Source organism: Rosa chinensis, chromosome 4 (genome assembly GCF_002994745.2).
Source record: "Rosa chinensis cultivar Old Blush chromosome 4, RchiOBHm-V2, whole genome shotgun sequence".
Lineage (NCBI taxonomy): Eukaryota > Viridiplantae > Streptophyta > Magnoliopsida > Rosales > Rosaceae > Rosa > Rosa chinensis.
In genome coordinates, this window is record NC_037091.1 from 57840811 (window position 1) to 57868153 (window position 27343).

Sequence of the window (27343 nt, forward strand, 5' to 3'; positions counted from 1 at the left end):
TTTGGTTCTGGCATCTTTTAGCTGTGTTTGCTGTGCCTCAGTCAGCAAGACTTCTTCTCTTGGCTCCTCGAAGCCATTCTCCACCAAACTCCATAGGCCCTTTGCTCTGAGCAAATTCTCCATCAGCTCGCTCCAGTGATCATAATGACCGTCGAAGTGAGGAATCCTAGCCAAGCTCTTCTCCTCGCTCATCTCTCTCTCTAAGCTGCTGCTTATCACACCTTTTCCTCAGGCCCAATGGGGGCTCTGATACCAGTTTGTAGAGACTGGAAACGTAATTGCAAAGAAACCAAACTCAAACTGGATGGAAATCTCTTGCTTTATTCAATCAGTTCAGGCTTCATAAATAGCCTCAAACACTAACAACTTAAGCTAAAAACATGAACACGTTTTGGCTACATACAGCCACGTGCAAAACAGAAAACAAATACGAATTCAAACTAAAACTGAATCCTAGAAACTAGGACATTATTCAACTGAATGACAAAACCTTAAGAACAAGTCAAAACCCTTCATCACATTCGCGTCCAACTTTACAATAAGTTGGCCTGAGTAGAAGTACTGCATGCACTGAGCTGATCCTAGATCCAAATAAACATGCTGCATGGAAGTATGGAACTAAAGAAACTACTTATATAATAGTTCATACCACCACGTCGTATTTTCTGGATCTAATTAAATGTTATATGTGTGGGTTGTATTATGAATATATTCGACAATAAAATACCATTTCACATCTACATACTACAGCTAAAGTATTTTGTGGACCACTGCCTTAGGTTGATATGCGTTCTTTTTCTCTTTGAATACACTCTGAGATTACTTCTCCAAAAAGAAAAAAGAAAAACACAGCTGTGAGGTACTAGGAGAAGTCTACGTTACATATATGCATGTCAAGTGCACCCAACTCTTTAGACAAGCACCCTCGCCCAGCACACAGGCCGAGCTCATATTAACATGTCAAGAAGGGTAGCAAATACTAGCCTATACTTAAACGGGAAGTCAAGTCTCACGTAATTGGAAAAATTCTTCTGTTATTTTGGTCATTACAATTGCTTTGTAAGTGAAATATGTCATGAGTTTGATTCACGGGCAACAAATTCTTGTGTTATTTTGGTCATTATAAACCCTACAAATTCATGACCTGAAATCTGTGACAGAGTCCGAATAGGTATAATTAGATTGGATTTTGATTTTGGTCATAAATCGATTATAATGAGAAGGTTGATATACAGCAATGTGAAGTCTGCAAGAATTGAAGATTGCAGGCTCAAAAACATGTGGTGAGGCACTTAATTGGCATGATGTACAGAAGATGAAAATTCATGGACGTGGCACTTGAGGTCATGAGGCTCATACCACCTCTTCAAGGAACATTCAGAGAGGCTATTGCTGACTTCACGTATGAAGGTTGCTGGAAGGCATGTGTTAACCCCTAAACCCTAAACGTACCCGTGTTAATCCGGTAAGATAAATCAAAGTTTGCTTGGTAAATTTTGTCTATTAATATATGTATCTATCCATGCAGGTCTAATGGTCAGCTAGCAGCAATAATAAAGCCCCCAAGAATTTCGCTGCACCAGAACAGTTTGATCCAAGCAGGTATGAGAATAGAAAGACCACTCTAGCTTATTCTAATATCCCATTCGGAAGCGGCCCTCGAATTTGTCCAGGAAGAGAATATGCTCGACTCCTAATTGTGTTCCCTCCATCACATTGTCACAAAATACAAATGGGAAGTGAAAAATCCTAGTGCACAGGTTACAGGTGCTATTACCCTGTACCAGAAGAGGGCATTTGAGTCATTGACATAACAAGCTTGAAAATAAGCAAAAAAATCAGTACTTCTGGTTCATAAACTGAGAGTATTCCAAATACATGAATTTATTCTTCTGTGTCTACATATATGAAAGTATGCTCTAGCTATACAGAGAAAAATGTCTCAACGAGCTATGAAGGCAAGAAGCAAACCACCAGACAACCAGAAATATGCCAGGCAAAGAGACTATACAATCTCAAACAACTACATCTGTTCATCCGAATGAAAACTTATAACAACACATAATGAACAATCAATCATATTATGTAGCCAATACTATGGGTACTTCACTATTGTTGCTTATAGTAGCCACTCTGGTGCGGAGGGTATTGAGGTGGAATGCTGTAAGGAGGTCGAGGATGCGATCCAGATTGTTGTGCGTTGTAGTATGGACCCCGCCACCCTGGATAAGCAGGTTGACCATATTCATGGCCTGCAGGGGGCTGTTGCTGGGCCTGTGGAGGTGGGTAAGGACTACCAGCTTGAGGGGGTGGGTATGGACTACCAGCTTGAGGTGGTGGTACATGGTACGGAGGTGGCATCTGCTGCGTTGAGTAGGGGGAGGCTGAGCATAACCAGCCATTTGTGGCTGCTCAGGAGGTCGGTAGTAGGGTGTTTGCGGACGAGGATCTGTTTGCTGTTGTGAACCAGATCTTTGACTTTGAGAAGGATAGTTGTTGTACGCACCTGAGCTTTTAGAATCCTGGAAACTGAGACCTGCCATTTGTTTGTGCACATCTTCAATCATTTCCTGGCACTGGATATTTCTAGTCATCACAAAGTCACTGCACTGCTGCTTTACATTAGTTATTGCATCCTGTTAAAGAAATGATGAATCAAATTAGCAATTCACCAATGCTTATTATGCCTCATCCTGCAAAATAATAAATTTAGCAGCAGTAGAACAAACAAATTACCTGAAGAGTAACATAAAACTTCAAACCCTCATTTATGTTATCCTTTATTTCACGGTACTTTGCTATGGCAGCTTGAATCTGCTTGTAACATTTCTCACGAGATGCTGGGACAAATTGAGGGGCAAGGAATCAGAAACAAAACCAACATGAAAAAAAAGAGAGAAGAATACACTCAATTTTTATTAATTGGAATTGCATATAACCAGTTACAGAGTTAATAAAATGATTGAGATTTCATTCGGAGATTTTACAGTTTAGACATTCACAGATTAAGATATAGGTGAACCCAACAACTTAAGCGCCCTCGCCCAGAAAACAGGCCAAGCACATATTAACATGTCAATAAGGGTAGGCAAAAACTAGCATATTACATGAGAAGTAGAGTCTCACGAATAGTAAAATGAACTAACTACGAGAACCTGTATGAAGACAATAACTAAGACTCTTTGTTCAACAGCTAACCATTGAAATGCACTTTGATTCTGGTCAAACAAAAGTAACCAGATTTGCCCTGTTCAGAACCATTAAGCTTTCATTCAAGTAGCATATTTGTATGACTCGCCCGTTCAATTATGCATCAACTATAGTTACCCTCAAAGCATACAACCCATATGAAACGAGTAAAAAGCCGAATAATAAAATCCCCACCTTTGTAATCTTCAAGGTTGAAGACTGCAGCAAACTCATCATTTTGGGCCTGCAGATGACAAACAATCATATCAGTTATGAGTTGTTCAGGGATAAGATCCATTTTCATTAATTTAGTAATATAACTTTCCCCAACAATTTAGGACACCATGTCTGTAATTAACGCATTGAACGATACTACACATGAATTCTCAAACAATTTAGATGACAGACAGGTCATAGGACACCCTATTTTCATAGCATGTATCCTCATCAAACAGAAGAATCTCACTCTCAGATAAAGGTACTATATCATTGTTCTCGCAAAATCTCCTCCAGGATGGTAAAGGGAATTGAGCCTCAGTGTCATCACACTTCATACCATTTAAACCTTGACCCTTTCCCCCACAGTATACTGAATTTCTCTTTTCAAAGTTCAAAATTGCAAAAATTAAGTGCAAGACTAAAGGTATATATTCAGTCAGAATGTTTGTCCGGCCATGTAGTTATAGTGTAATACAATAGGCACACAGACTGTAAAACATCACTCATTGCAACACAGAGAAGACAGATGTTGGAAAAATAAGATTGGAGAAAGAACTAGACCTGGATTTGCAGCAATAGTTGTTCTTGTGCCTCAATATTGTGGCCAATGTCTTCACTTATAAGATCATATTTTGATATCTCCTTCCTGAAAAGATCCTCATAGGAGCCGGTTGATGTCATCAACTTAGGAAGTATGTCATCCTGAGGCCACAAATAAATAATAAGGGCAAGAAAGCACTAAACTTGAGAACCAATGCAGCATCAAGAATTGACAAAGCACATTAATGAGGTGCTGCAGAAACAAAGAATGTATTCCCAAGAAGCCAAAATCCAAGGTAGTCAATAACTTGGAAATCAAAGAATTCTAAATTATTCTATGGTTTCAGCAAACCTGTCCAGGTAGTTAATAACTTAATAACACAATGAGTAGCAAACAAGAGAGAAGCATCTGAAGGAGATTAAGTTGCAATTGGGGGTGGGAGATCACTGAAGTGAAAAAAAAGCTAAAGCAAAGAATATAATGATATACACTGCACCTTTCTTTTCATCTCTTTAAGCATGTCTTCAAGGCCTGCTCGTTGAGCACCGAGCGTTTCCAATTGCCGCTGCATTATTGAACACAAACTTATAAAAAGCAATATCAAAAGTTAACAATCACCAGAATAACACAACGTTAGTCTATCCTCCGAAAAGATAGAACAGGATCTTCTTCATCAAGTTTCTCTTTTTTATGTTATAATATATAAGAACATCGTAGAAGCAACTAGAAGCATCTCAAATCAACAAACAAATACATACATATATATATAATATAGTAAGTTTAACATATTTTAATTCATAAAACATTGTAACAAATACCGTTTTCTGTCTAAAAGCAAGGAGGGAAAGTATATTCTTCTGAAAGTAAAATATGTTACTTGCATCTTCTAAGTTATTATGCCAAACGTTATCATGATCATGCAAGTATCTAGAGTCTATGAAAAGGACAAACAGAAAATATAGTTGGGCCATCAGCAAGAAAATAAGGAGCATCATAATAAGCAAAAACAGGCCAGAAATAACCATATGAAATTAATTCTTGTAACCTTACAGAAATGAACTAAAGGGATGAAAAAGTTACCAAGCTTTGCTTCAGGGCCCCTAAAATAGCATCTTCATTGGCATCCAAAGACATTATTGGCCTAGCCAGAGTTGGGAGGGCAGATTCAATCTATGAGCAAAGAACACACAATGAGTTAGAAATACACCACACACACTTACAGGAGGTTATAATTCAAATCTACTAGACCTGACTAACTTTAGAATGCCACAGAGAGAGAGAGAGAGAGAGAGAGGAAAAATGAGCAAGGCAATACTAACAACTACACGCATAAACACAAGAGAGAAGTACAAATCAACTACATCAAGAATTTTGTTGATTTGTAAACATTGGTCCACCAAAAAACTATGAGAAGTGGACACACAAAAAAGCCTTCACTATCTATTATTAATGGTCAAATACGTACTTCCTTTTAAAGCAAACATAAATGTAAAAGCCAAAATGATACACATGAATGCAGATGAGAAACAGGAAAACAAGGATTCCAAAAGAATTACCGGGCGACGATCAAGGATGGACATGAGAGCTGAATGTTCTCTGACTGAGCGCTCAATCCGAGCATCACTGTCTGAAGCTTGCTTCAAGTTAGCTGCAAACCTACTTAGCCTATCCTGTAAGTTCTTAGTCAGAGTGCTTGACTGAGGCCTAGTCCACCGTGTTCCAAATTGGCTTCTAAACTGGGCATCTTCTCTTGCCTCTTTCTGCAAGAGCTCATCAATATGTACCAGAATTTCCTGGTTCACCCTTCTCAAATCTCTAAGTTGCTGCAACTCAGCTTCCAAACCTGCAGGGCCCCCACTAATTTGCACTGCCTCCACATCTTCTTTGAGATCCGTAGGAAGAGTAAAATTTCCTTCCAAAGCAAGAATAGACTCTGGAAGGTCCATTTCCTTGAGCCTAACTCTGGTCAGCTCACTGGCTTGTTGCAATTTTTCAGCTTGCGTCCTGATAATATCATCGACCATTTCAGTGTACCTGGAAAGAGCTTTTGCACTACTGTCCGGAACAAGACTAGCAAACATCTTCTCCTTGCTTGCATCCAAGACCTCACTCATCGCCATAGGCTTCACCATGGAAAATGCTGGAAGGGGCGGTAAGGAACTAGGAGAAGGAACCCTCATGAGGTAAACTCTATCATTCTCCTTCATAGCCCTCTCAAGGTTACGGTTAAGGTTGGCCTCTAACTTGCTAATTGCATCCAAAATTTGTGCAGCTGCCCCCTTTGTGGATTTCTTAGACTCCGCTAGAGCACTTATCCCACTCTTTAACCGTGCAATTTCTTCTGCAATCTCTTCTTTCTCATGCAGTTCTAGACCATACCTATAGCAAGCTTCTGCAAAAAAGAGTGCGGCCTTTAACTGCATGTGTGATATCCAAGCCCTGTCAAAATGCTGGTTCAAAGTGGGAGAATTTGTTGCAGCTAAAGCTTCCTCGTAGTACAGTCCAACCTGTAACCACATCCAAGTCAAATCAATTTGTAACAAAACCAAGTGGTCATACAAGACTAGACATAGAATTTCTCAACTAGCATACAAGCACATTAACCCAAAACATAGTCCTTCAAGGGCAAGTAAAAGTTTCAATTCCAAGATTGCATATTGCAAACAGAACCGCCCGAAGTAACCAGTTTTCCAAACCATAAGAACCATTTCAAACCTAAATTAAACTATTTCAACAATAAATATAATCTGTGATCCGCATTAAAACAACTTGTAAACTAAATGCTTAACATTTCATAGCTGAATCACTTGCTCAAAAGACAACCATATGCTGAAATTCACTCAATAAGGCCATCAGATCACTTCTAAGTTCTAACTAGCCTATCGAAAACCCAATTCAATTGCTCTGAACAAAAACTACAAACCCCAATCCATAACCAATCAATTAAGGCAGAATTCGAAACACACACCTGCCTGGAGATCTTGGCACAAACACCAGGTGTGCTGCCTTTGGCTATGGAATTCTCAAAGAAGCTCTCCTGCGCCTGAGCCAGCATCAACCTCTCCAGCATCCCGGCGCACTCCACCGACAAATCCACCGTCGTGGAGCTCCCAATCGAGGCCTTGGTCGCCGCATTGTCCCGCAGAAACGCAAACGCGCCGGCGGAGGCGATGAAGGCGTGGGAGGCCTGGCGGCGGCCGTCGACGGTGGCGCGATCGTAGGAAAGCCCAATCTGGCTGTAGACGGCGCCCAAATTGAAGAGAACGGCGGCCTTCTCGAGGTGGATGTTCTGCTGCGAGGCCTTCTGCTTGTTCTTGAAGGCGTCGTGCCAGACGAAGGTGACGGTGTTGATGTGGTCCTTGTCCGGCGAGATTGGGAAGCGGGTCTCGACAAGGCAGAGGGCTTTGAAGTAATTTTGGAGGAGGTCGCGGCGGGCGGGGAGGGACGGGTCGGGTTGGCGCTCCAAGTCGGAGCGGAGCTGCTTTAGGGTTTGGAGGTCGTCTTCGAGGTTCTGGGCCTCGCGCTCGGAGTAATTGAAGGCGATGTAGTTGCGGAGTGGGCGGTAGAGATCGATTGGGGTGGTCTTCTTCTCGAAGATGGCGAGCATGACGTTCGTGGTGGCGGAGGAGGACGGCGTCGACGCCATTAGGAGTGATCGGATTTGATCAAGGAGAATCGGAGAGCATAAACAAGGACTGAGGGAGAGCAGGAATTATAACAGAGTGAAATTGACCAGGTCAGTCTTGCGCCTTTGTGCGGGGCTATTTTCTATCTTTTCTTCTTCTTTTTCTTCTTCACGAAGCGAACTAAAAATAAATTTCCTTGCTGGAATATATATATATATATATATATATATATATATATATATATTGGTCCGAGGACTAATTTACGCAAATTCCTTTTAATAATTGTCTTTGGTCGAAAATGCCCTTGTATAATTTTTCACTAAGCGAGCAAGTTTACAAAAATATTACCTAAGGGATTGATATTACTTTGCGTAGACATAGATATATTAACATGTTCAAAATGTCTATTGTTGCATTTAGTAGTGTTCGTTACTTTTTGAGATAGATGAGGCTCAAAATTCAAAACTTCGTGTTAGTAATTGTTATCATGTGCAAAATCGTATAAGACTATCATGAACGAGAATTTTAACTAATGGATAGTGTTTGTGTAAACTTTTGCAATTTTAAGTTGTTGCGTGTTGTATGATTTCATAGCCAAAGTAAGTAGAGGAGTTAGTTGGCCAACATGCTTATTCACACTTTTATTTTTCCTAATTTCTATCGGAGTTACAAATACTCAGGTTGCTGGTGTATATTGACAATTGTGATATTATAGTTCTGTCTTTGATGAAATGAGAAATTATACACAAATAGATTTTTTTTTTTTTTGGAGAATTATACACAAAAAGTTGTGAGAATGAAAAGGTAAAAAACCGAGTAATTTTCTGTTGATTAACAAATTACGAGTTTGTTCGAGTAAATAAGAGTTGGTAAAAGTAAAACCGTGTGGTGAGTGCCGTGTGTGTCGCTGCGTGCGTGTATATATAGGGCCAATAAATCAGCAGTTGTAAAACGCGTAGACGTTTCTGGAAGGCCAAAAGTCAAGCCCTATTCTATCTTCCGACGCCGCCCTTTTCATCTTTCCGATCTCTGCCTCTCTCAGGTACCTTTCTTCTGCTACCGCATCACTTCGATTTCTCTTTCCAGCTATTCTTTATCAGTTTAGGGTTTAATGTGTCTTTGCTTCACTGATTGGTTTGTAGTTTTGATACTTTGATTCGATAATGTTTCGGGTTTTTGATGATCAAGTTTATATTTTGATTCATGGTCTGTAGATTGATCTGATAGTTTGATTGAGTTTCTGGTTTGATTACTGAGAAAAAGAATAGGTTTAATTCGAGAAATTTTCAATTTGTTGTAATGTAAAGAAATATATGCAAGTAGATGGGTTTGAGGATTTGAGCTACTTCTCAATTTGGTTTCTTGATAATTGAAAGACGAAAGGGTTGTTTTTGATCTCTGACATAATCTTGTGCTATTGTTGTTGTAGACTAGCTTGGTATAGACTTACAGATTTGGGCTGGACTTTGGTGTTTATAGCTGCGATCTTTCTAGATAAGGTAAGAGCCGAATTGAACATCCCAAATTCTATGTTGTTTCTCTGTTGTGTAGATTGTAGAATGTTCTTGGTGGACATGGGGAAATTGAATATTTTAGTTTCAGTTACTCTGCATTTGTTTTGCTTATTTTAGTTGATAACAATTTGTTAGATGATTGGCTATTTTCTGGCCGAGTAGTTCTAGATTTGGTTAGCTTTTGGAGTAACAAGTCACTTTTTTTGTTGTTTTGATTTTTTGCTATCTTACATGGCTTTAAAATTGAATGATATGATGTGTAAGAGAAGGAATCCTAAAGTCTTAGGTGGAATGGAATTTGTCTTTCTTTTTCTTTTTTTCTGTCAACTTGCTGAGCATGAGGCTAAACTTGAGTGCTTGTTGTTTACCGAACTCTTGATCAAAAGCTAACATTGTTTTTTCTCTTCTTTGAGATGCACTTCTGGTCATCATCATACCAAAATGCAGATATTGTACTGGTTTTTGTATCTCAATGGACACCAGGAAGTTCATGCAACTGGTCGAGGAGAAAAAGAGGAGAGCTTTGGAGAAGAAAGAAGCCCCTTTGAAATGGGAGCAGAAACTAGAAGCTGCTGCCAAGGCAAAAGCTGATGCTGAAGCCAAAGAGAGGAAATTGAAATCTTCGAAGCACAAGAGAAGGTCTGTCTCAGACTCCGATTCAGATAGCGACGCCAACGGCACTGATGGTAGGAGAAAATCAAGTAAAAGAGCTCACAAGAAGCACAAGAAAGACCCTCACTCGGACTCGAGTGACAACGAAAAGAAGAAGGAAAAGAGATCCAGGCGGAAGCCAAAGAGATATTCCTCAGTGTCAAGTGATGACAGCAGTGATGGATATGAGAGTGGCTATGAAGGAGATAAGAAGAGGAAGAAGCAAAGCCACAAAAGGCACAGGGGTCATGATTCTAGATCAGAATCTGGTGCTTCTGATTCTTCAAATGATGACAAGGATGAGAGAGTCAAGAGAAGTCATGTGAAGTACCACAGGCGCCATAGGAGGGCAGATTCTGATCTTTCTGATTCTAGTGATGATGATCGGAGAAGAATCAGAAGAAGTCATGCTAAGCACCCTAAACACCACCGGCAGTTGAAATCTGTTTCTTCTGATTCTTCTAGTTATGAGGATGGTGAGATTAGAAGGAAAAGTCGTGCAAAGCACCATAAATGTCATAGGCGACCAAATAGTGTTGATTCAAGGTCATCGGAGTCAGATTCCTATATGCGTGACAGAAGAAGCAGATCTTTAGGGAAGTCATCAGATGACAACCATGATGAGGCAGGTAAACATTTGAAGGACAAGAAAAATGGCCACCTCCATCATCATAGACATGGTCACAATCATTACTCAGGAGAGGAGAAAGATCACCATCATCGGGATTCAGTTAAGCCCCATGGAAAGCACATCAAAGACCACAGTAGAAATGGAACTGATGACATTAATTATGGTCCTGATGATCGGAATGTGTAGATGATCTTATAGGACGCAGAGTTCATTCCCTGGTTTAGTCTTGTTTACATGGATTCTCAATTGTTGGGAGGGATATCCTCTTTCCTGCATTTGTACCTTAAACTTCTATTGAATTAAGAGGCTTGGCATTCTTTAACATTCCCAATTATGAATTGATATCTGAAAATTCTGCTCTGTGAAGTTGTTTTGTGATCAGTTGTAGAGAAAAGACTTTAAAGGAGGTTCTCAGCATTGCTGGTTTGACGATTAAAGCCGAGCTTGTTAGCTGAACAAGTTTAACTAAATTTTTTTACTGTTTTGCAATGTGTTCTATTTATATTCCCAGTGCTCAAATATTGTGGGAGTGGCTTGCATGAGTTGGCAAGGTTGAAGTTCCAATCCACGAGGAAAACCAAGATTTTTTGTTTTTATCAATAAAACTAAGATATTTGGATGCTCAAACCACTAAAGATCTATGCATCTTTGAACCAATCCCTGTTCCCCAAGACTGAACGTTTGAAGCATGTATTAGGACAGTTTCTAATCGATTATCAAGAAATTCTTTTTCCATTTCAAGTTGCACATTATTAGAAGATGCTCTAAACTTCAAAGCAATTAGTATGTGATCTATTATTGTTATATATTTTCAGGGTATCATTAAATTGGTTCTCAGGAGTTTAGACTTTCATTCAACACAAACGGAAAATGTCAAATGAAATTGGAAGTGTAAGCTTACTTGAAATTAAAAACAAGAAAATGCTCAGAAGTCGGAACGCCAAAATTGTATTTATTTTTCTGATTCCAAGCTAGGATATTTTATCCTCAGCCGTGGGGAACAAATTAATAGTAACTATTACTCAACAATGGTACAACAATGCAAACTTTCTACGTATTAGTTAGAAATTCTTCAGTATTTTTTCACTTGCAACTCCATCTGCTAAAAGAATTGAGGTAACTTCCTGCAAACAAAAGACATGACAAATGTCAAATTTGCACAGAAATTTGATAGTGGTAGAAATCAATCTGAACATGCTCAAGTTAATAACCAGAATCAGATCCACAAAAGCCAACATATGTGCAATGCATTAGCTTTTAATATTGTTTATGATAACAAACAAGACACCTCATTCACTGGGCAAGTCTATACCAAAATATTTTTCAATCTACATTTCTGTACATGTATCAGATAGTTTTATGTTCCAGTAAATTGCACTCCATTTAAGTAATCAAAAGTAAGCAATTATTAGACCTTTGCTGGTAAGCACAGGCCTGGTGCATATCAGAAATGTCAGTGACCCATAAGGCCATAAGACAGACATGATAACACAAGTTACTATGCAAATGTCAAGAAAGTTCAATACATTCTAAAGATGTGTGAACCATGTGAAATAGAAAGACATTATGGGAATGTTAGGAGGCATGAAAACATATGGTAGCTATTCTTCACTGATATCAGACCAAAGGGATGTAGTGAGTGGTAACCCCTCTGGAAAACTAGGACCACTGTTCCAAAGTTTTTAATTCAAGATCAGAGATTCTTCAACTCATCCATCCTTCTTAATAAATGAGATATATTTGCTCAAATACCCAAAGCTGCCAGGTTAATCGTTTTTTTTTAATCAAAGTTTATCTTATTCACATGAAGCAACAAATCATGTAAAAATCATAAATAGTGACTCAACATCCATCTATTGCACCAAACCTTGCCCTCCCAAAATGTGGCTTGACAAGTTTTGCTTCCTAACATACATGGTCTACGAGTCCAGCATTGTCAAACTACATGTTTGCTACTCCACTATTACAACAAGAGAGCCAAATACCAATCCTCCCTAGAGTCAAGACTAAAATAAGTAGTTCCTCTATGACTGTATGTACCTAACTCTGATACAACTCAGTAGACATGACATCAGTAGCATCTTGTCTTGCACAGAACACAACTCCTAACAGATTCACATCCACCTTAAAAGTAGTATAAGATTTACAGGACATATCTTTATGTCCATGTTTAAGTTTTCATATGATAAAAGACACTCAAAACTGAATTTGTAACTATACGGCCAAGCATAACCCCTAAATCTTTTCGCCCCATGAAGCAACACACCAGTGGCATCTTGTCTTGCACAGAACACAACTCCTAACAGATTCATGTCCACCTTATTTTTAGTATAAGATTTACAGGACATATCTTTATGTCCATGTTTAAGTTTTCATATGATAAAAGACACTCAAAACCGAATTTGTAACTTTACTGCCAAGCATAACCCCTAAATCTATTCGCCCCATGAAGCAACACACCAAGATGTTCACACGGATTTTACCAAACATGGACAGGCACAAGACATAACAATGATAAGAACAACAATAACACCAGCAGCAGCAACAGAAGTAGCAAAAAGTAAAACAAATAAGAGCAAAGTGAAGCAGTAAAAACCTCAGCCATCTGTTTCTGCCCACAGAGAACAGCAGCGGTGGAGAGAGGGTTATAAACTTGCTTGGCTCTAGTAAAAGCAGCCTGAAAATGTAACCACAGAGTGCATTAATTTCGCAATCAGAATCATAACAAAGTCGTGACAAGTTCAAATAAGCGCATGGCCACAAGTTTTTCACCTGCACATAACCACTTTGTCCAGTCCAGCCGTCGTGTGGTTGTGACAATACAGGAACTATCTTTACACCTGAAGCTTCCCAATCTTTAAATCTATCCTAAACATTTCGAAGAAACAAGAAGCAGAATTACTTAAAAGTCACAAATTGAATTGAATAGAACACATGAAAATGAATAACAACAAACAGAATTGCAGACCTGATAAGCCATTCTGTCAAGGTTTCTGGCCCCATAGAAGAGCTTCACGTCGGATCGCTTATCGGCGTTAAACCCTGATTCAATCAGAGACCTGATTGGACTGCACAACCACAAATTCAAAAATGTTTACAGTCGAATGAATTCATTATATTGCCTCGAAATTAGTGAATTCACTAATCCGTTCAATGGCAACAAACCTGATTCCAGATCCCGTGGCGAAAATTAGAACCGTAGGATAATTCTCCGGCGGCTCGATCTGATCAATCTCGAAGCCTTTCCCCATGGCCTGGGTCAGCTCCACAACATCCCCCTTCTTCAACCCGCACAGCAGCTCAGCGATGGACCCCTCCACGCTCTTCACCAAGAACTCGAACACGCCCTTCGTCGCCAGCGCCGGCGGCGACGCGATGGCCAAGAACGAGGGCTTTTCAACGTCCGGGACGCGGAGCTGGAGGTACTGCCCGGCGCGCGTGTAGGAGGAAGCGAGGTCGGGCGCGTCGGAGAGGTCGACGCGGACGTGGAAGAGGGACTCGGCGGCAGGCTCAACCCGGGAGAGCGGGGCCGGGGTCCAGAGAGTGGTGTCTTGGCGTACGGCGGCTGCGACGGTGGCGATCCGGCGGCGGTGGCGGTGGAGGGTTAGGTGGGAGGGGTTGAGGCGGCGTAGGATAGACATGGGAGGGAGGGGTGGGCTAAGGTGCGCATGGGGTCGGCAGATTGTAAATGACATGTCTGATTCGGTTTTGGGTTAAAATGTTTTGTGGCGGGTTCGCTTGGGGGAAGGCCGGCGCCGAACCTGGTGGGTGACGACTGAGAGTCAAAGACGATTCTAGGCGATGAGCCCCGTGGTTGAATCGGAGTTGAGGTTAGATTGGTAATTTGGATAGTCCCCAACTCCACGTGGCATGATTCTGGGAGATCCTGGATTGATGGAGGATAACCAGTTTGAATGATCCCAGCCACTCGATTCTTGCAGAAGTAGACGACATTTGGGGAGAGATTTCTTCGTTTACCTCTACATTGAAAATGTGGAAGCAAGAGCGTTGAAAAATGTGGCTGATTGGAAATATGAGAAGATGGAACAGCATACATCAGGGAGAAAGCAAATTCGAAAACAAGGGAGAAATGGTTTGAAACTCTCAAGTAATTCACATAAACAAAGAGTTGAACATCAGTGCATCCACGGTTTTTGGAAATAGAAAGGCAAAACAAATTTACATGTCTTCTATCTTTTTCCCCTTATTAAATCAAACAAGAAAAAAGGGGATATGCCATTGGCTTCATTTCTCTCTCTCCAATATCCTTAAATCTGAAATGGGAAATGCTCATACAATTCGTCTCAAAAATGAAAATCCTGTTCGCCGGCATTGCCAGCAGCATCTAAATTATTTGGTTTTCGCAATTATCAAGATAAAGGAACAAAGATGGCTGTGGCTTAAGCATTTTCCTTGGCAATCTTCTCAGCCTTAGCAACGACCTCCTCAATACCTCCAACCATGTAGAACGATTGTTCTGGAAGGTCATCATACTTACCATCCAACACTCCCTGTCAACACAAAATACCAAAATCAAACATCATTCAATCAAGTTTAAGAAATCAATGTATCATTCAAACTTCTAAACCTAGAAAATGGAACAGTTGATGCATGCCCAATGAGGGTGACTCGGTAAGCATCATTGGGTATTCACAACTCATCAATATATTATCATACATTGATAAAAGATTTAAGGTTAAACTCATCATCCATCACACTGAATACAATACACTTAAGAACAAATTCTCATGTTAGGACTTTTAATGGCATGGAAAGCTTCTTTGTTTTTAAAAAACATTGGGGAAATATCAAAAGCATTTCAGGAGCAGCAGGCTTTGCTAATTTTGTCCAAGTTTTACTTGAGTTCAGAATAGATAATAATCAGAGCAAGTTTCACTAAGAAAAAATGAGAGATTACCTGGAAGCTGGTAATGCTTTCTTTCAACTCTACGTACTTTCCGGGGGCACCGGTGAAAACTTCTGCAACATGGAACGGCTGGCTCAAGAAACGTGAAATTTTACGAGCACGGGCAACAGTCAATTTATCATCTTCACTAAGCTCATCCATTCCCAAAATAGCAATGATATCTTGCAAATTCTTGTAGTTCTGAAGAACCTTCTGCACTCCCCGAGCAGTGTTGTAATGTTCCTCACCCAAAATATGGGGAGAGAGCATACGAGATGTAGAATCAAGGGGATCAACAGCAGGATAGATACCAAGCTCAGAGATCTGTTCAATACAAAACAACAAGGTTATAAATTGAAAACATGCCAAATAGTTCTAAAAGTAGTCCACAGTTGTGACAGACCTGTCTAGACAACACAGTTGTGGCATCCAAGTGAGCAAAAGTAGTTGCAGGAGCAGGATCTGTCAAGTCATCAGCAGGCACATAAATAGCTTGGACAGAAGTAATGGAACCCTTCTTGGTGGTTGTGATACGCTCTTGAAGACCTCCAAGATCAGTAGCTAAAGTAGGTTGGTATCCGACGGCAGATGGGATACGACCAAGCAAAGCAGACACCTCAGAGTTAGCCTGCAGGATGGGACACAAAAAAAGCATAAGCACACTAACAACATACAATGTGAATACAAACAATCTGCAATAGTTCCTCAAAAGTCAAGCTCACTTGGGTAAATCGGAAAATGTTGTCGATAAAGAGGAGCACATCTTGCCCTTCAGCATCACGGAAATGTTCTGCTACAGTCAGGCCAGTCAACCCAACACGAGCACGGGCACCAGGGGGCTCATTCATTTGACCGTACACGAGAGCACATTTGCTGTCAGCCTGATGCAATATATATGGAATAAGAGAAAGTAAGCAACGACTTCCAGAAAGTAGATTGTGATGAATGCTTAAAAAGGGGGAAACATGTGAACTGTACTGACCTGCTTTTCACCGAGCTTAATGACACCACTCTCAATCATTTCCCTGTACAAATCATTACCCTCACGAGTGCGTTCTCCAACACCAGCAAACACAGAGAAACCACCTGATCAACAAAGATAGGTTTCTATGTAAGCAAACAGTAGCATTATAAACCAGTGTGTCAACATGTCTATCTTTTGAAAACTGACCATGAGCTTTTGCAACATTGTTGATAAGTTCCATAATAAGGACAGTCTTTCCTACACCAGCACCACCAAACAACCCAATCTTTCCTCCTCTTTGGTATGGAGCAAGAAGGTCAACAACCTGTACATGAAGCGAGTAATATAAATATACTTAATAGTTTATACTAAAGTTCACAGAATACACCCGAGGCAAGGGAAGACGCAAGCAATGAGGGTGTCAGTACCTTAATTCCAGTAACAAGGATCTCTTGTTCAGTAGCTTGCTCAACAAAGGCTGGAGCTTCTCTATGAATGGGCAGAAAGTGATCGGTTTCTGTTGTAGCGTCCAAGATAAAGTCAGAAAATTTACACAGCCTGGTGTTATCATATTGCAAATAAAGTGTAACAAAATGAGTGAGTTATTTAAGGTTTCTAGTACTTACTGATATCGCCCCTATGATCAATGGGCTCTCCAATAACGTTCATGATTCGACCAAGGGTAGACCTACCAACAGGCACCTAAAAGGCCAAACAGAAAGCAAATTATAAGTCCCAATAATTTAACAACAATAAACACAAATTTCTAAAGGATTAAACTTGAAGGGGAAAACGTAAATGCCAAAACAAATATCACACATCAATGCCTAATGAACCAAGTCAACAAGAAAATATGTAACTCCAATCAAAAGGCATCAGTGTACCAAAGTGTGCATTCATGAAGGTCAAATCTTTCAACCGCAAAAGCAAGAAATGTTCAACAATCAGCAATGGCTCTACTGAAATGTGTAGCTAAAAGAGCAAATAGAAACAACGCACAGATCTAATAAACACAGCACCAACTCATAAACCAATCAAAACCCAGATCATTTAATCAACACCTTAAGCATGAAACACCAGTAAAGCCCCAAAATTTCTTATCGAATCTTAACACACATTGCCTATCAAATCGAATAACAACCGCTGAAAACCATTAAGCAGAAACCCAGTGACAGATAAATGAGCTTACGGTGATGGGAGAGCCGGTGTTGAGCACGCGCTGTCCTCTAACAAGCCCTTCAGTCCCATCCATAGCAATGGTCCTGACCATGTTCTCACCCAAGTGCTGAGCCACCTCAAGCACCAATCGGATCGAGTTGTCCAGCACTTCCAGCGCCGTCAAGATCGGCGGCAAGCCCTCCTCGAACCTCACATCGACGACGGCTCCGATGACCTGGCACACCTGCCCGATCGAGCCTTTCCCGGTGAATTCGTCGGTGATTTTTCCCTTGGCGCCGTCCTTTGGCCTGGCCGGTGACGCCGACTTGACCTCGGCGGCTGCGGCGGTGGCGTACTCGGCCACGCGCGTGAGGAGGTAGCCGTAGGGCGACGCGCGGTGAGGCGGGGGCGACGGGGAGGTGAGCCTAGGGTGGGAGTTGGAGATCGGAGATTTGGACGGAGATCGGCGTACGGACGACCGGACGAGAGAGGATAAGAGCCTACGCGAAGCCATTTCGTTAGGGCTTCAGGGGAGAAGAGAGTAAGAGAAAGACTAGGGTTTGTTGTTTGTGAAGCTCACAGAGACTATATGTAGTATGTACAGCTACCGAGCCCAAAATGGGAATATTCTATTTTATATTTATTTTTTTTTATGTTTTTTATTTTTGACCTTTTCGGCTTTTTATGCGAGCATGAGTGGGTGGAGTAAAACGCTGCGTCACAGTAACGCTATCGGGTTCAGGTCGTTGCCTTGGTAAAATAGGTCGGGATTTACGTATTTGCCCTTTGAATTACAGAGCAATGCTTTTTCCATTTTGTGCTCATTTTTTTACATTTCTCACATACCTCTAAATACTAAATACACATCATTTTTTCACACACCCAACATCACATTTTATGGGTGAGTTAAATTACCAAAAAAGATATTTATATTTAACAATAAAAAAACATAGATGGAATTAAGAAATACATGCAGTTTTTTTTTCCAAGTCTACCGCAGATGGATATCATTAATTTGATTGTCAATAATTTAGCATGCATAGAATCGAGCCTTCTTATCAATCTAGTTTCAAAAATGTATTAACTGTCCAAATGATATGGACAAACAAGAGCAAGTGAAAATCGTTGAAAAATTCCTCAAGAACTCTTGTGATGTATTGTTTTGTTTCGCACCAATTTCATCATCAGTAGTTCACAAATCTCAACAATTGGCATATGAATATTGTCTTGGTCAAGTCCTCAATGACAAGCAATTCCCCATTGGCATTTGAGGATGTTTAACCCAACAAGTGAAAAGCAATTAAAACATTCTTTGGGTGTCATTGTATTAACTTTAGTGATAACCATGTGATTTACCGAAACTCTCACATTGAGCCATTGAGGAATTGATGCTGAGTCTTCTAGTGTAATATGCCATTCTTTGGATCTTGTTTTTTTTTTTTTCTTCAATTGCAGCAATGCAATTGGTAGTCTCTCTTGTATAAGAAAAAAAAAGGTAGTCTCTTACCAGATATTTATCTCAATTTATTTCAGAAAAAAAAATATTTATTTATTTAATGAAAAGATATTGTGTATTGTGAATGAGGATAGTTTAGGAAGTTTGGGGTTGTGTTTCTAATCAAGTATTAAAATAAAAAAGTTAATAGGTTGTGTATGAAGTAAGAGATGTGTATGTATTTTTTCTCCACTAAACCAGGTAAAGATTTAACGAACAACAAGGAGGTCAAAATATTTTTTAGATTGACACCTAAAAGTTGTAAATAAATATAGCAACTCTCACCAACTAGTGGCAGTAGTCGCTCGTAAATTATTTTTTGTCAGTAACTTGTTAGACATCACAAGTTGGAAATTCTTTCAAAAACATACATAAAAACGTTCACTTAGTCTGTACTTTAGTGTTTTAATCTCATCGAGATCATTATCATCTCCTTGTCATGCCAGAACTATAAAGAGGGTACTTTGAGCAAAAGTATCTAGCTTGTATCGAAACCAATACCTTGGTGGTTCAAGAGAAACGTCATGCAATTGAAAGACTTGCTACTGCTCCCTTATTCGATCATATTAGCATCACAGACCACCGATCATCTTTGAAGTAAACAGGCTGTTCTTTTTAATAGTGCCGATCATGCCACAATTATCTACTAAACTAGGTAAAGATTAAACGAACACGTACCGATCGAGTAAAGTCAAAATATTCTTAAAATTGCCACAGAGCTTGAGCCTTTGAGATAAAAGAAGCAGCGAGTTTTAAGATCGTTTTCTTGACGACTATCAGTCAGAGAGTTTGAGAATTTGAAGTATAAGATTTTGCAGAAACAAGTAGCTACGGACTCAACATTCCTGTCCAGTTGCGCCGATCTACATCTACAGCAATGAACAAGCAATTCAGCCACAAAATGCTCTATATATAAAATTTAAAAATAAATCTTTTAGACTTTTTTGTTTTAACAGAATAAGTCTGGCTTCCACTAAACTGATATTGATATACATATCGATATAAGCTCACTGATATTGATTAGGGTCAAGGAAGAATCCAAAAGGGTGGAGGATAAATGATCTGCCGATTATCAGTTTGATCAAATAGCTTCACAACTCCATCTTCTAAACTGTATACTCCAACATCATGGCCACCATAATTATTATGAGAATCCTTCTCACCCTCACCAAGATAGTAGTAATTAAAATTCATCATAGACCAGCGATCATCCGTGAAGTAAACAGAATTATCTTGAAGTGCCGGAAAATCCCGAGTGGATAATGACAGTGATTGATTTCCGCCCAAAAATAAAACCCGATCATGCAAACATTCCACCTTCTCCAATTGCGAGTTCTTCACGTTCACCTTGAAAACCCTGAAGCTATGGGTTTTATAGAGACCATGTATCACCACAATATGCACTACTAATAAAATCTCATCCAAAGACTCGACCAAATAACTAGCATATTTTAGAGTAAAGTATCGACGTTCTCCGCTCACCATTGATATCGCACAGGGTTGAAGCCTAATGGTTGTTATGACAACAGGATTTTCTTAATTTCAAGTTCCACAAATCAATTAATGGAAGATCCGTCCAGGACAAGGGCAAAGAGTATGTCATCATTGTGGAATATAACATCACTATAGGACTCTCTATGATCATTATATAACTCGATCCACGTCCTGTAGCCCTTTTTATAGCACGCAAGTCTTGAGTTTCGTTTATTGTAGATTATGGCAGGCATAAATTTTTTGTTGCGAGATGAGTTGGAAGAAAGAACAGCCTTACAAGTATGAATTCTGCATAATCTGTGCAAGATATGAACGTCAATGTTGAAAGACCTAGGAATTCCAGCAATGGTTCCGATCTCCGGAAGTTCAATGCTTCTTCCTCCTGAAAGTGGATTGAAAAGATGCACAGCTGTTTTTTTGTCCACAATCTCCAGCCATCCATGTGATGAACCTGTACACCACGAATCGGCCTCGAAAAAGGTTCGTCATTGTGTAAATTGTACGAGCTTTGTCTGCAACATCAAAGAAGCGGCGAGAGTTGACATCGTTTAATTTGTTGATTACTAGGTAGCATATGAGCCACGGAGGTTGAGACAGCGGATAGTATTTTGTGGCGTACATCCATGAAGTGCAAACAGCTTTAAAGCGAATAATGTCGACAGCGGTAAGGCTTTTCAAGATAAGCTCTAGGAGATCGGCTGGGAGCTCAGACCAGTTTGGTTCATCGGTAGTTTTTTTTGCGTGGGAGTTGCTGGAAAACCTCATCCTTTCAATTTGTGCGACGGTGAAATGCTTTATCAACCATGGTTAGTTGCAATGTGGAAGACTTTGTAGGGAGGAAAATAATTAAATCACGACACCTAAACTCATCTTACTTATGAATGTACAATTATTAAGTTTACCCTTATGGTGAATGAACATATTCACCTCATTGTCGATTAACATACTTTTACTTAATAAATTTATAATCCAACGGTCCATATCTTAAATTAGCATTTAAAGATCATCTTTATAAAAAAATCAATCAAATCGGAAATCGTTTAATTATCTAATTAAATCAAACAAATGGATGGTTCTAACAATACTTACTACTATTATGATGAACCTTCCATGTATTTTATAAAAATGAATAACTAAAAGGTCTTCAATTTGATTGACTTTTTTACAGAGCTAATCTATTATACAACATGAATGGTTGGATTAGAAAATTATAAAGTTATTATGCGTTAATCACAAGAGATAGTGAATGTGCTGATTCACCCAGGGGTGAACATAAGAATTATCCCTTATTAATTTACATTTGTTGATGTCATAATTTGATTAGACAAATATTTTTGACTTGTCAACCCACGTAGGACATACTGAAGTGTTAAAGAATTCACGTATGACTTTGATCTTTCAACGCACTTAAACCTTTCATTGAAGAGGAAATTGAATCATTAGACATATATTTATGACTAATGAGATGCCTATCTCTGGTACTCAAAATCTTCAATCTTGGATCTTCACCCTAGGTCTTGGACGGTCACCATGTGATTTACTCATCATATTGGATAACAGAACCATAGCATATAATGACCTCGCTATTAGAAAAGCAGTCTGAAGTAGTCGAGAGCCTCCCACCCCCAAAAACCAAGAATTCGACCCCAAGACTTAGAAGCCTCGACCCTTAAGGATCATAGCCACAACCTCCAAGGCTAAAACCTTGACCCCCCAAGTTCACTATTAAAACACATGTAGTAGTTACAAAGATATATAGTAGCACAAATCAAATGCCAACTCTCATCAACTATGTCAAGTCGAGACACGAAGCATGCATAACTCTCAGGTATGGCCAAAGAGTAATTAAGGAAAATGGAAGCTTAGGTGGTGATACCTGTCTACTTACCCTTCCCCAACCATATCAGACCCATCATTTGGAGTCTCAATAAGCAGAAGATAAGGCCAGGTTGACACCCACGTTTTAGGGAAGAGTCGATGCCTTCTCTTTCTATCTCAACCACCATTCTTCTATAAATACTCAGCCTTCACGAGGCTAAAGGATACTCTTCTCCCATCACTATGCCAAAATGCACATGTTATTCCCTCTAGGTCCATTGTTATGCCAAATTGTTGGGCACTTCTTCTTCTTCCTCATTCTTATGTCAAAATGCTTGAACACCATTTATTCTTCTCCAATCTCTTTCAATGCTCAAACACACTTATCTAAACTTGGGGAACAAATTGTATTTGGTCGGCCTTACACCAGTCTCTCTGATAACCTCTCTCTTCGCATTTGTAGGTCCTTGTCAAGCTTCTCCAACTTAAAGTAGTGGACGCCAAAAGTCAGGTGGAGAGAACCTAAGAGCAAGTCCACTCGTAGTCAAGAAATGTCAAGGTCGAGAAGTCAAGAATTCGACCTGTCAAGTTACTAGTCACTGCCACTGGACATGGGTTTGCACCTGTTGTTTTTCTTGCCCGGTCAATACTGTTCACATTTTCACTGTTCACGACACTGTTCACCTAAAATGTACTGTTCACAGGGGTATTCACTGTTTTAAATTCACTGTTCATTGGTTTTTTAAAAAAAAAAAAAATTGCAGTTAATAATGAATATTTATGGATAATTAATGTCATAATTATGCAATTTACTTTTTTCAAAAAAAAATTTAGGTGGACAAATTATGAGCCACCGACACCGACATTTTATCTTGAAATGAGTGAAAGCACAACCGACAAATTATGAGCCACCGACAATTTATCTTGAAATGAGTGAAGGCACAACGGACAAATTTCCTTGAAATGAGTGAAGGCGCAACCGACACTTTTTGAACGGACCAGATCATTTGCATACTATTCAATCTAACGGTTATTGTTGATGTAATCTTATCTAAAATTTCAGATCAGATTACGTCGAACCAGGAGTGGACACGTGTCCTCGAAGTCTGATCACTTTTTATGTGAAAATTGTAAATAAATTGAGCAAGAGGCAGCACACCATTCCTCACAAGCTGATATTCACAAATCTCATTCGTTTTCATATTCTCCAGATTCAACACATATCCTCTCTTTCCCTCCTTTCAATGAAGAGATTGTGGGCTAAGTATCGACAATCTCGAGATGAAGATCTTGAAGAGCTGTGTACAACTAATGCTCTTGTGGTAGCAGCAGTCGCTGAAGCTGAAGCTTCCTCCGGATCACGACGACGGGGTTCTCAACCGGGGCGTGCACCGAATGAGGAGCGGTTTAAGGAATCAAGAGGGAAAATACAGTGAAGAGATATTCCGGACAAGGTACAGGATGAGTCACAATGTGTTCAACCGCATCTCCAGTGATCTTTGTGGTACCGACTCGTACTGGGTCCAGAAATCAGATGCTGCTGGCAAAGTCGGACTACTTCCCCAGCAGAAGCTGACATGTTCCTTAAGAATGCTTGCTTATGGTGCAGGGGCAGATTAATGTGCTGAGTATTGTCGGATGGCAAAATCTACCTCCATTCAGGCTCTGAAACGATTTACAAGAGGAATCGTTAATCTGTACTCGGCAGAATACCTCCGGGCTCCTAATCCGGCCGACCTCAGAAGACTTCTCACCAAAGCTGAGAGAAGGGGCTTTCCTAGGATGATTGGAAGCATCGACTGCATGCACTGGCAATGGAAGAATTGCCCAACAGGTTGGGCTGGAGAATACAGCGGTCGAAAACATGTGCCCACTATCATCCTCGAAGCAGTCGCTTCTTATGACACATGGATATGGCATGTCTTCTTTGGAATGCCTGGATCATGCAACGACCTCAACGTCCTTGCTAAGTCCCCGTTGTTTGACGAGGTCAATACTGGTCGAGCCCCTCGGGTCCAATTTCAAGCAAATAACAGGATTCACAATTTAGGGTACTATCTCGCTGATGGTATCTATCCGCAATGGGCGACTTTCGTAAAATCAATTCCAAGGCCTACACGACCGAAGGATCTGAAGTTTTCCCAGGCTCAAGAGGGGTACAGGAAGGATGTCGAAAGATGTTTCGGCATTTTACAATCGCGCTTTAGTATTGTTCGAGGAGCTGCTCGTGGCTGGGAAAAAGAAGACCTTCGATACATCATGCTGACTTGTATTATATTACACAACATGATAATCGAGGATGAAAGACCAGATGACAGCGACGAGGATTTGGAGTCCGATGAAGAAGAGGATAACAATATGAGGCCCAGGTTGGCCCAGGTTTGGGAAGGACCGACTGGTGATGACTTCGATCCTGTTGGTAGAGATGGTTATTACTTCAACGGATTCATGGATCGATACGATGCCATTAGAAGTGCAAACAGTCACTCAAACCTTCAAGGGGATCTGATAGAGCATTTCTGGAACGTTCAAGGCAACATGGAGATCTAGATCATAAATGAGCATTTTTTGGAATAATTGGCTAATATCTATGTTTTGTTATGTTTGTGTGCTTTGAATTTGGCTTGTATTATGTTTTGGAAAGTTGGTGTGCTTTTAATTTGGGCAATGTATATGTTTTTTATGTCAATGTGATTTGAATTTGGCTTGTATTATTTTTATTATGTTCTATGATTTTTAATATAAAGTGTGTGCTTTAATAAGGGGAATTTCCAAATACAACTTTTATTTCCTTATATTGTCGCTTACATAAATGAAAAACAATTACAATTACAATTACAAACAATTAGGAATAAGTACAATACAATTACAAACATGCAGATTGTGGGCTAATTATTTAAATCATAATCCTCATCCTCTCTAGAAATCTAATTTGTGTTTGAAGGCTCATCATTAAGGTTAGGGTTGGTGGAATCACCTGTAGGGAAAGGTGAAAATTGTGGTTGTGTAGGATATCCCACGGGGTAAGGAGGTTGCGGATAGTATCCACCGGGGTAAGGGGGTTGTGGGAAACCACCGGTGAAGGGAGGTGGGGGGAATCCACCGGTTAAGGGAGGTTGTGGGAATGCATCGGGGTAAGGTGGTTGTGGGTATGCACCGGGGTAAGGAGGTTGTGGGTATGCACTACCAAAATTTGGTTGTGGGAATGCACCACCAAAATTGGGTTGCAGATGGTATCCACCCATAGAAGGTGGCGGCTGCTCTTCAAGATCTTCTTTCTCCGCTATCTTCTTTTGTTTTCTTGACCAATAACGCTTTTTATTTGGCGTCATTTTACTTGTATCAATCTCCATAATACGCTCTTCCCTCTCTTTATTTCGCTCTTCCCTCTCTTTAATTCGATCTTGCCTTTCTTGAAATAGGAGTTGTTCTTTTCGTATTTCGATTTGCAAGAGGATATATGCTCTTTTCTCTTCCTCTTGGAGACTTCGAGCGAATTCGTCATCGAGTTTTTTCTTGCCCTTGGTTGCCTCTATTTTGTTGTTCGCTATACTCTCGAGACTGTTTGACAAAGGACTTTGATCTTTCGCTGCCTTCTTTCCTTTCCGTATTGCTTCTTTGGCAGCCTTCCTTCCTTGAGGCCTCACATTAGGATTTGCAGTTTCACCTGCAATTACCTCATCTACATCCATGTCCAAGTTGATGGGAGAATTTCCAAGAATTGGTTGTGTAGGCGTATGTTGATTTCCTTCATTTGATGTTCCTCCAGATGTATGACTAGGAATGTCTTTAAATTGTTGAAAACCCTCCACAACAGCGTAACTAGCAAAACTCTGAAAATTGTGTTTTTTTGGCTTATTTTTTCTCTTCATCCCGGCATGCCACAATTTATGTGCTTCATCTCGCTACGAAATAAATAAAAACAATTACTACAATTAAAACGATATTATAATTACTACATTATTTATCAAGACATATTTTACTAAAATGTATCAATAAGATTTATCAACAAATATAAAGGTCATAATTTTAATGAAGACATATTTTAATTATAACTAAAAATAATTAATACAATTAAAACGATATTATAATTACTACATTATTTATCAAGACATATTTTACTAAAATGTATCAATAAGATTTATCAACAAATATAAAGGTCATAATTTTAATGAAGACATATTTTAATTATAACTAAAAACAATTACTACAATTAAAACGATATTATAATTACTATATTATTTATCAAGACATATTTTACTATAATGTATCAATAAGATTTATCAACAAATATAAAGGTCATAATTTTAATGAAGACATATTTTAATTATAACTAAAAACAATTACTACAATTAAAACGATATTATAATTACTACATTATTTATCAAGACATATTTTACTAAAATGTATCAATAAGATTTATCAACAAATATAAAGGTCATAATTTTAATGAAGACATATTTTAATTATAACTAAAAACAATTACTACAATTAAAACGATATTATAATTACTATATTATTTATCAAGACATATTTTACTATAATGTATCAATAAGATTTATCAACAAATATAAAGGTCATAATTTTAATGAAGACATATTTTAATTATAACTAAAAACAATTACTACAATTAAAACGATATTATAATTACTATATTATTTATCAAGACATATTTTACTATAATGTATCAATAAGATTTATCAACAAATATAAAGGTCATAATTTTAATAAAAAAGTATCTATCCCGTTTTACAATAAAAATCAATTAGTACAAATATAAACATCGTTGTAATTACATCATTATTTATCAACTACATTATTTATCATGTAATATTTTAATTTAATGTATCAACAAATTAAATGATTTATCAAAAAATACATACCTCATCAACCGCATTCGAACCGCTCTTGTACCAATTTTTTGCTTGCCTTAATGCACAATGCCACTCAAAGAGTTCAACCTTCAAAATTTTCCACCTTCCTTGCAAAGAAGAAGCTGATCGGCTCTTGGGCCAATTTGCGACAAAGTGTCGCCTCACACGCATCCATAACTCGTTATTTTTCTGATTTGTGCCCACAGCCGAATCTTGCCCAATAATTTTCCAAGACTTGCACAATTGAACATCTTCCTCATCCG

General features: G+C 39.2%; 5 protein-coding genes across 7 annotated transcripts; 2 read left to right on the forward strand and 3 right to left on the reverse strand.

The window, feature by feature from the left end:
• Positions 1–1824: 1824 nt before the first annotated feature.
• LOC112196783 (vacuolar-sorting protein BRO1) lies at positions 1825–7757 on the reverse strand. The gene is given in 9 exon segments (XM_024337223.2): positions 1825–2375; positions 2378–2636; positions 2737–2840; positions 3385–3433; positions 3970–4110; positions 4446–4514; positions 5030–5119; positions 5506–6456; positions 6918–7757. Coding segments are annotated over 9 exon segments (2607 nt in total). The 5' UTR covers positions 7596–7757; the 3' UTR covers positions 1825–2109.
• Positions 7758–8501: 744 nt separating this feature from the next.
• LOC112197785 (uncharacterized zinc finger CCHC domain-containing protein At4g19190) lies at positions 8502–10731 on the forward strand. 3 transcript variants are annotated; one of them, XM_024338617.2, is made up of 3 exons: positions 8502–8617; positions 9005–9074; positions 9503–10731. In XM_024338617.2, the coding sequence occupies exon 3, from the start codon at positions 9562–9564 to the stop codon at positions 10555–10557; it is 996 nt and encodes a 331-aa protein (XP_024194385.1). In that variant the 5' UTR covers positions 8502–8617; positions 9005–9074; positions 9503–9561; the 3' UTR covers positions 10558–10731. The 3 variants fall into 3 exon arrangements, with proteins under 3 accessions (XP_024194385.1, XP_024194386.1, XP_024194387.1); XM_024338618.2 differs by having other exon boundaries at positions 9537–10731; XM_024338619.2 differs by lacking the exon at positions 9005–9074 and having other exon boundaries at positions 8536–8617.
• A 545-nt stretch (positions 10732–11276) lies between these two features.
• LOC112196665 (fruit protein pKIWI502) lies at positions 11277–14283 on the reverse strand. Its single transcript, XM_024337073.2, has 5 exons — positions 13537–14283; positions 13340–13439; positions 13144–13239; positions 12968–13048; positions 11277–11495 (listed from the first exon to the last, which is right to left on the reverse strand). Exons 1-5 carry the CDS (start codon positions 14064–14066, stop codon positions 11433–11435), a joined length of 870 nt encoding a protein of 289 aa, XP_024192841.1. The 5' UTR covers positions 14067–14283; the 3' UTR covers positions 11277–11432.
• A 179-nt stretch (positions 14284–14462) lies between these two features.
• LOC112196664 (ATP synthase subunit beta, mitochondrial) lies at positions 14463–17974 on the reverse strand. The gene is made up of 9 exons (XM_024337071.2): positions 17431–17974; positions 16868–16943; positions 16670–16758; positions 16449–16566; positions 16260–16363; positions 16000–16158; positions 15681–15905; positions 15290–15601; positions 14463–14882 (listed from the first exon to the last, which is right to left on the reverse strand). The coding sequence occupies exons 1-9, from the start codon at positions 17911–17913 to the stop codon at positions 14772–14774; spliced, it is 1677 nt and encodes a 558-aa protein (XP_024192839.1). The 5' UTR covers positions 17914–17974; the 3' UTR covers positions 14463–14771.
• Positions 17975–23844: 5870 nt separating this feature from the next.
• LOC112199643 lies at positions 23845–24756 on the forward strand. Its single transcript, XM_024340623.1, has one exon. The coding sequence runs from the start codon at positions 23845–23847 to the stop codon at positions 24754–24756; it is 912 nt and encodes a 303-aa protein (XP_024196391.1).
• Positions 24757–27343: the final 2587 nt, after the last annotated feature.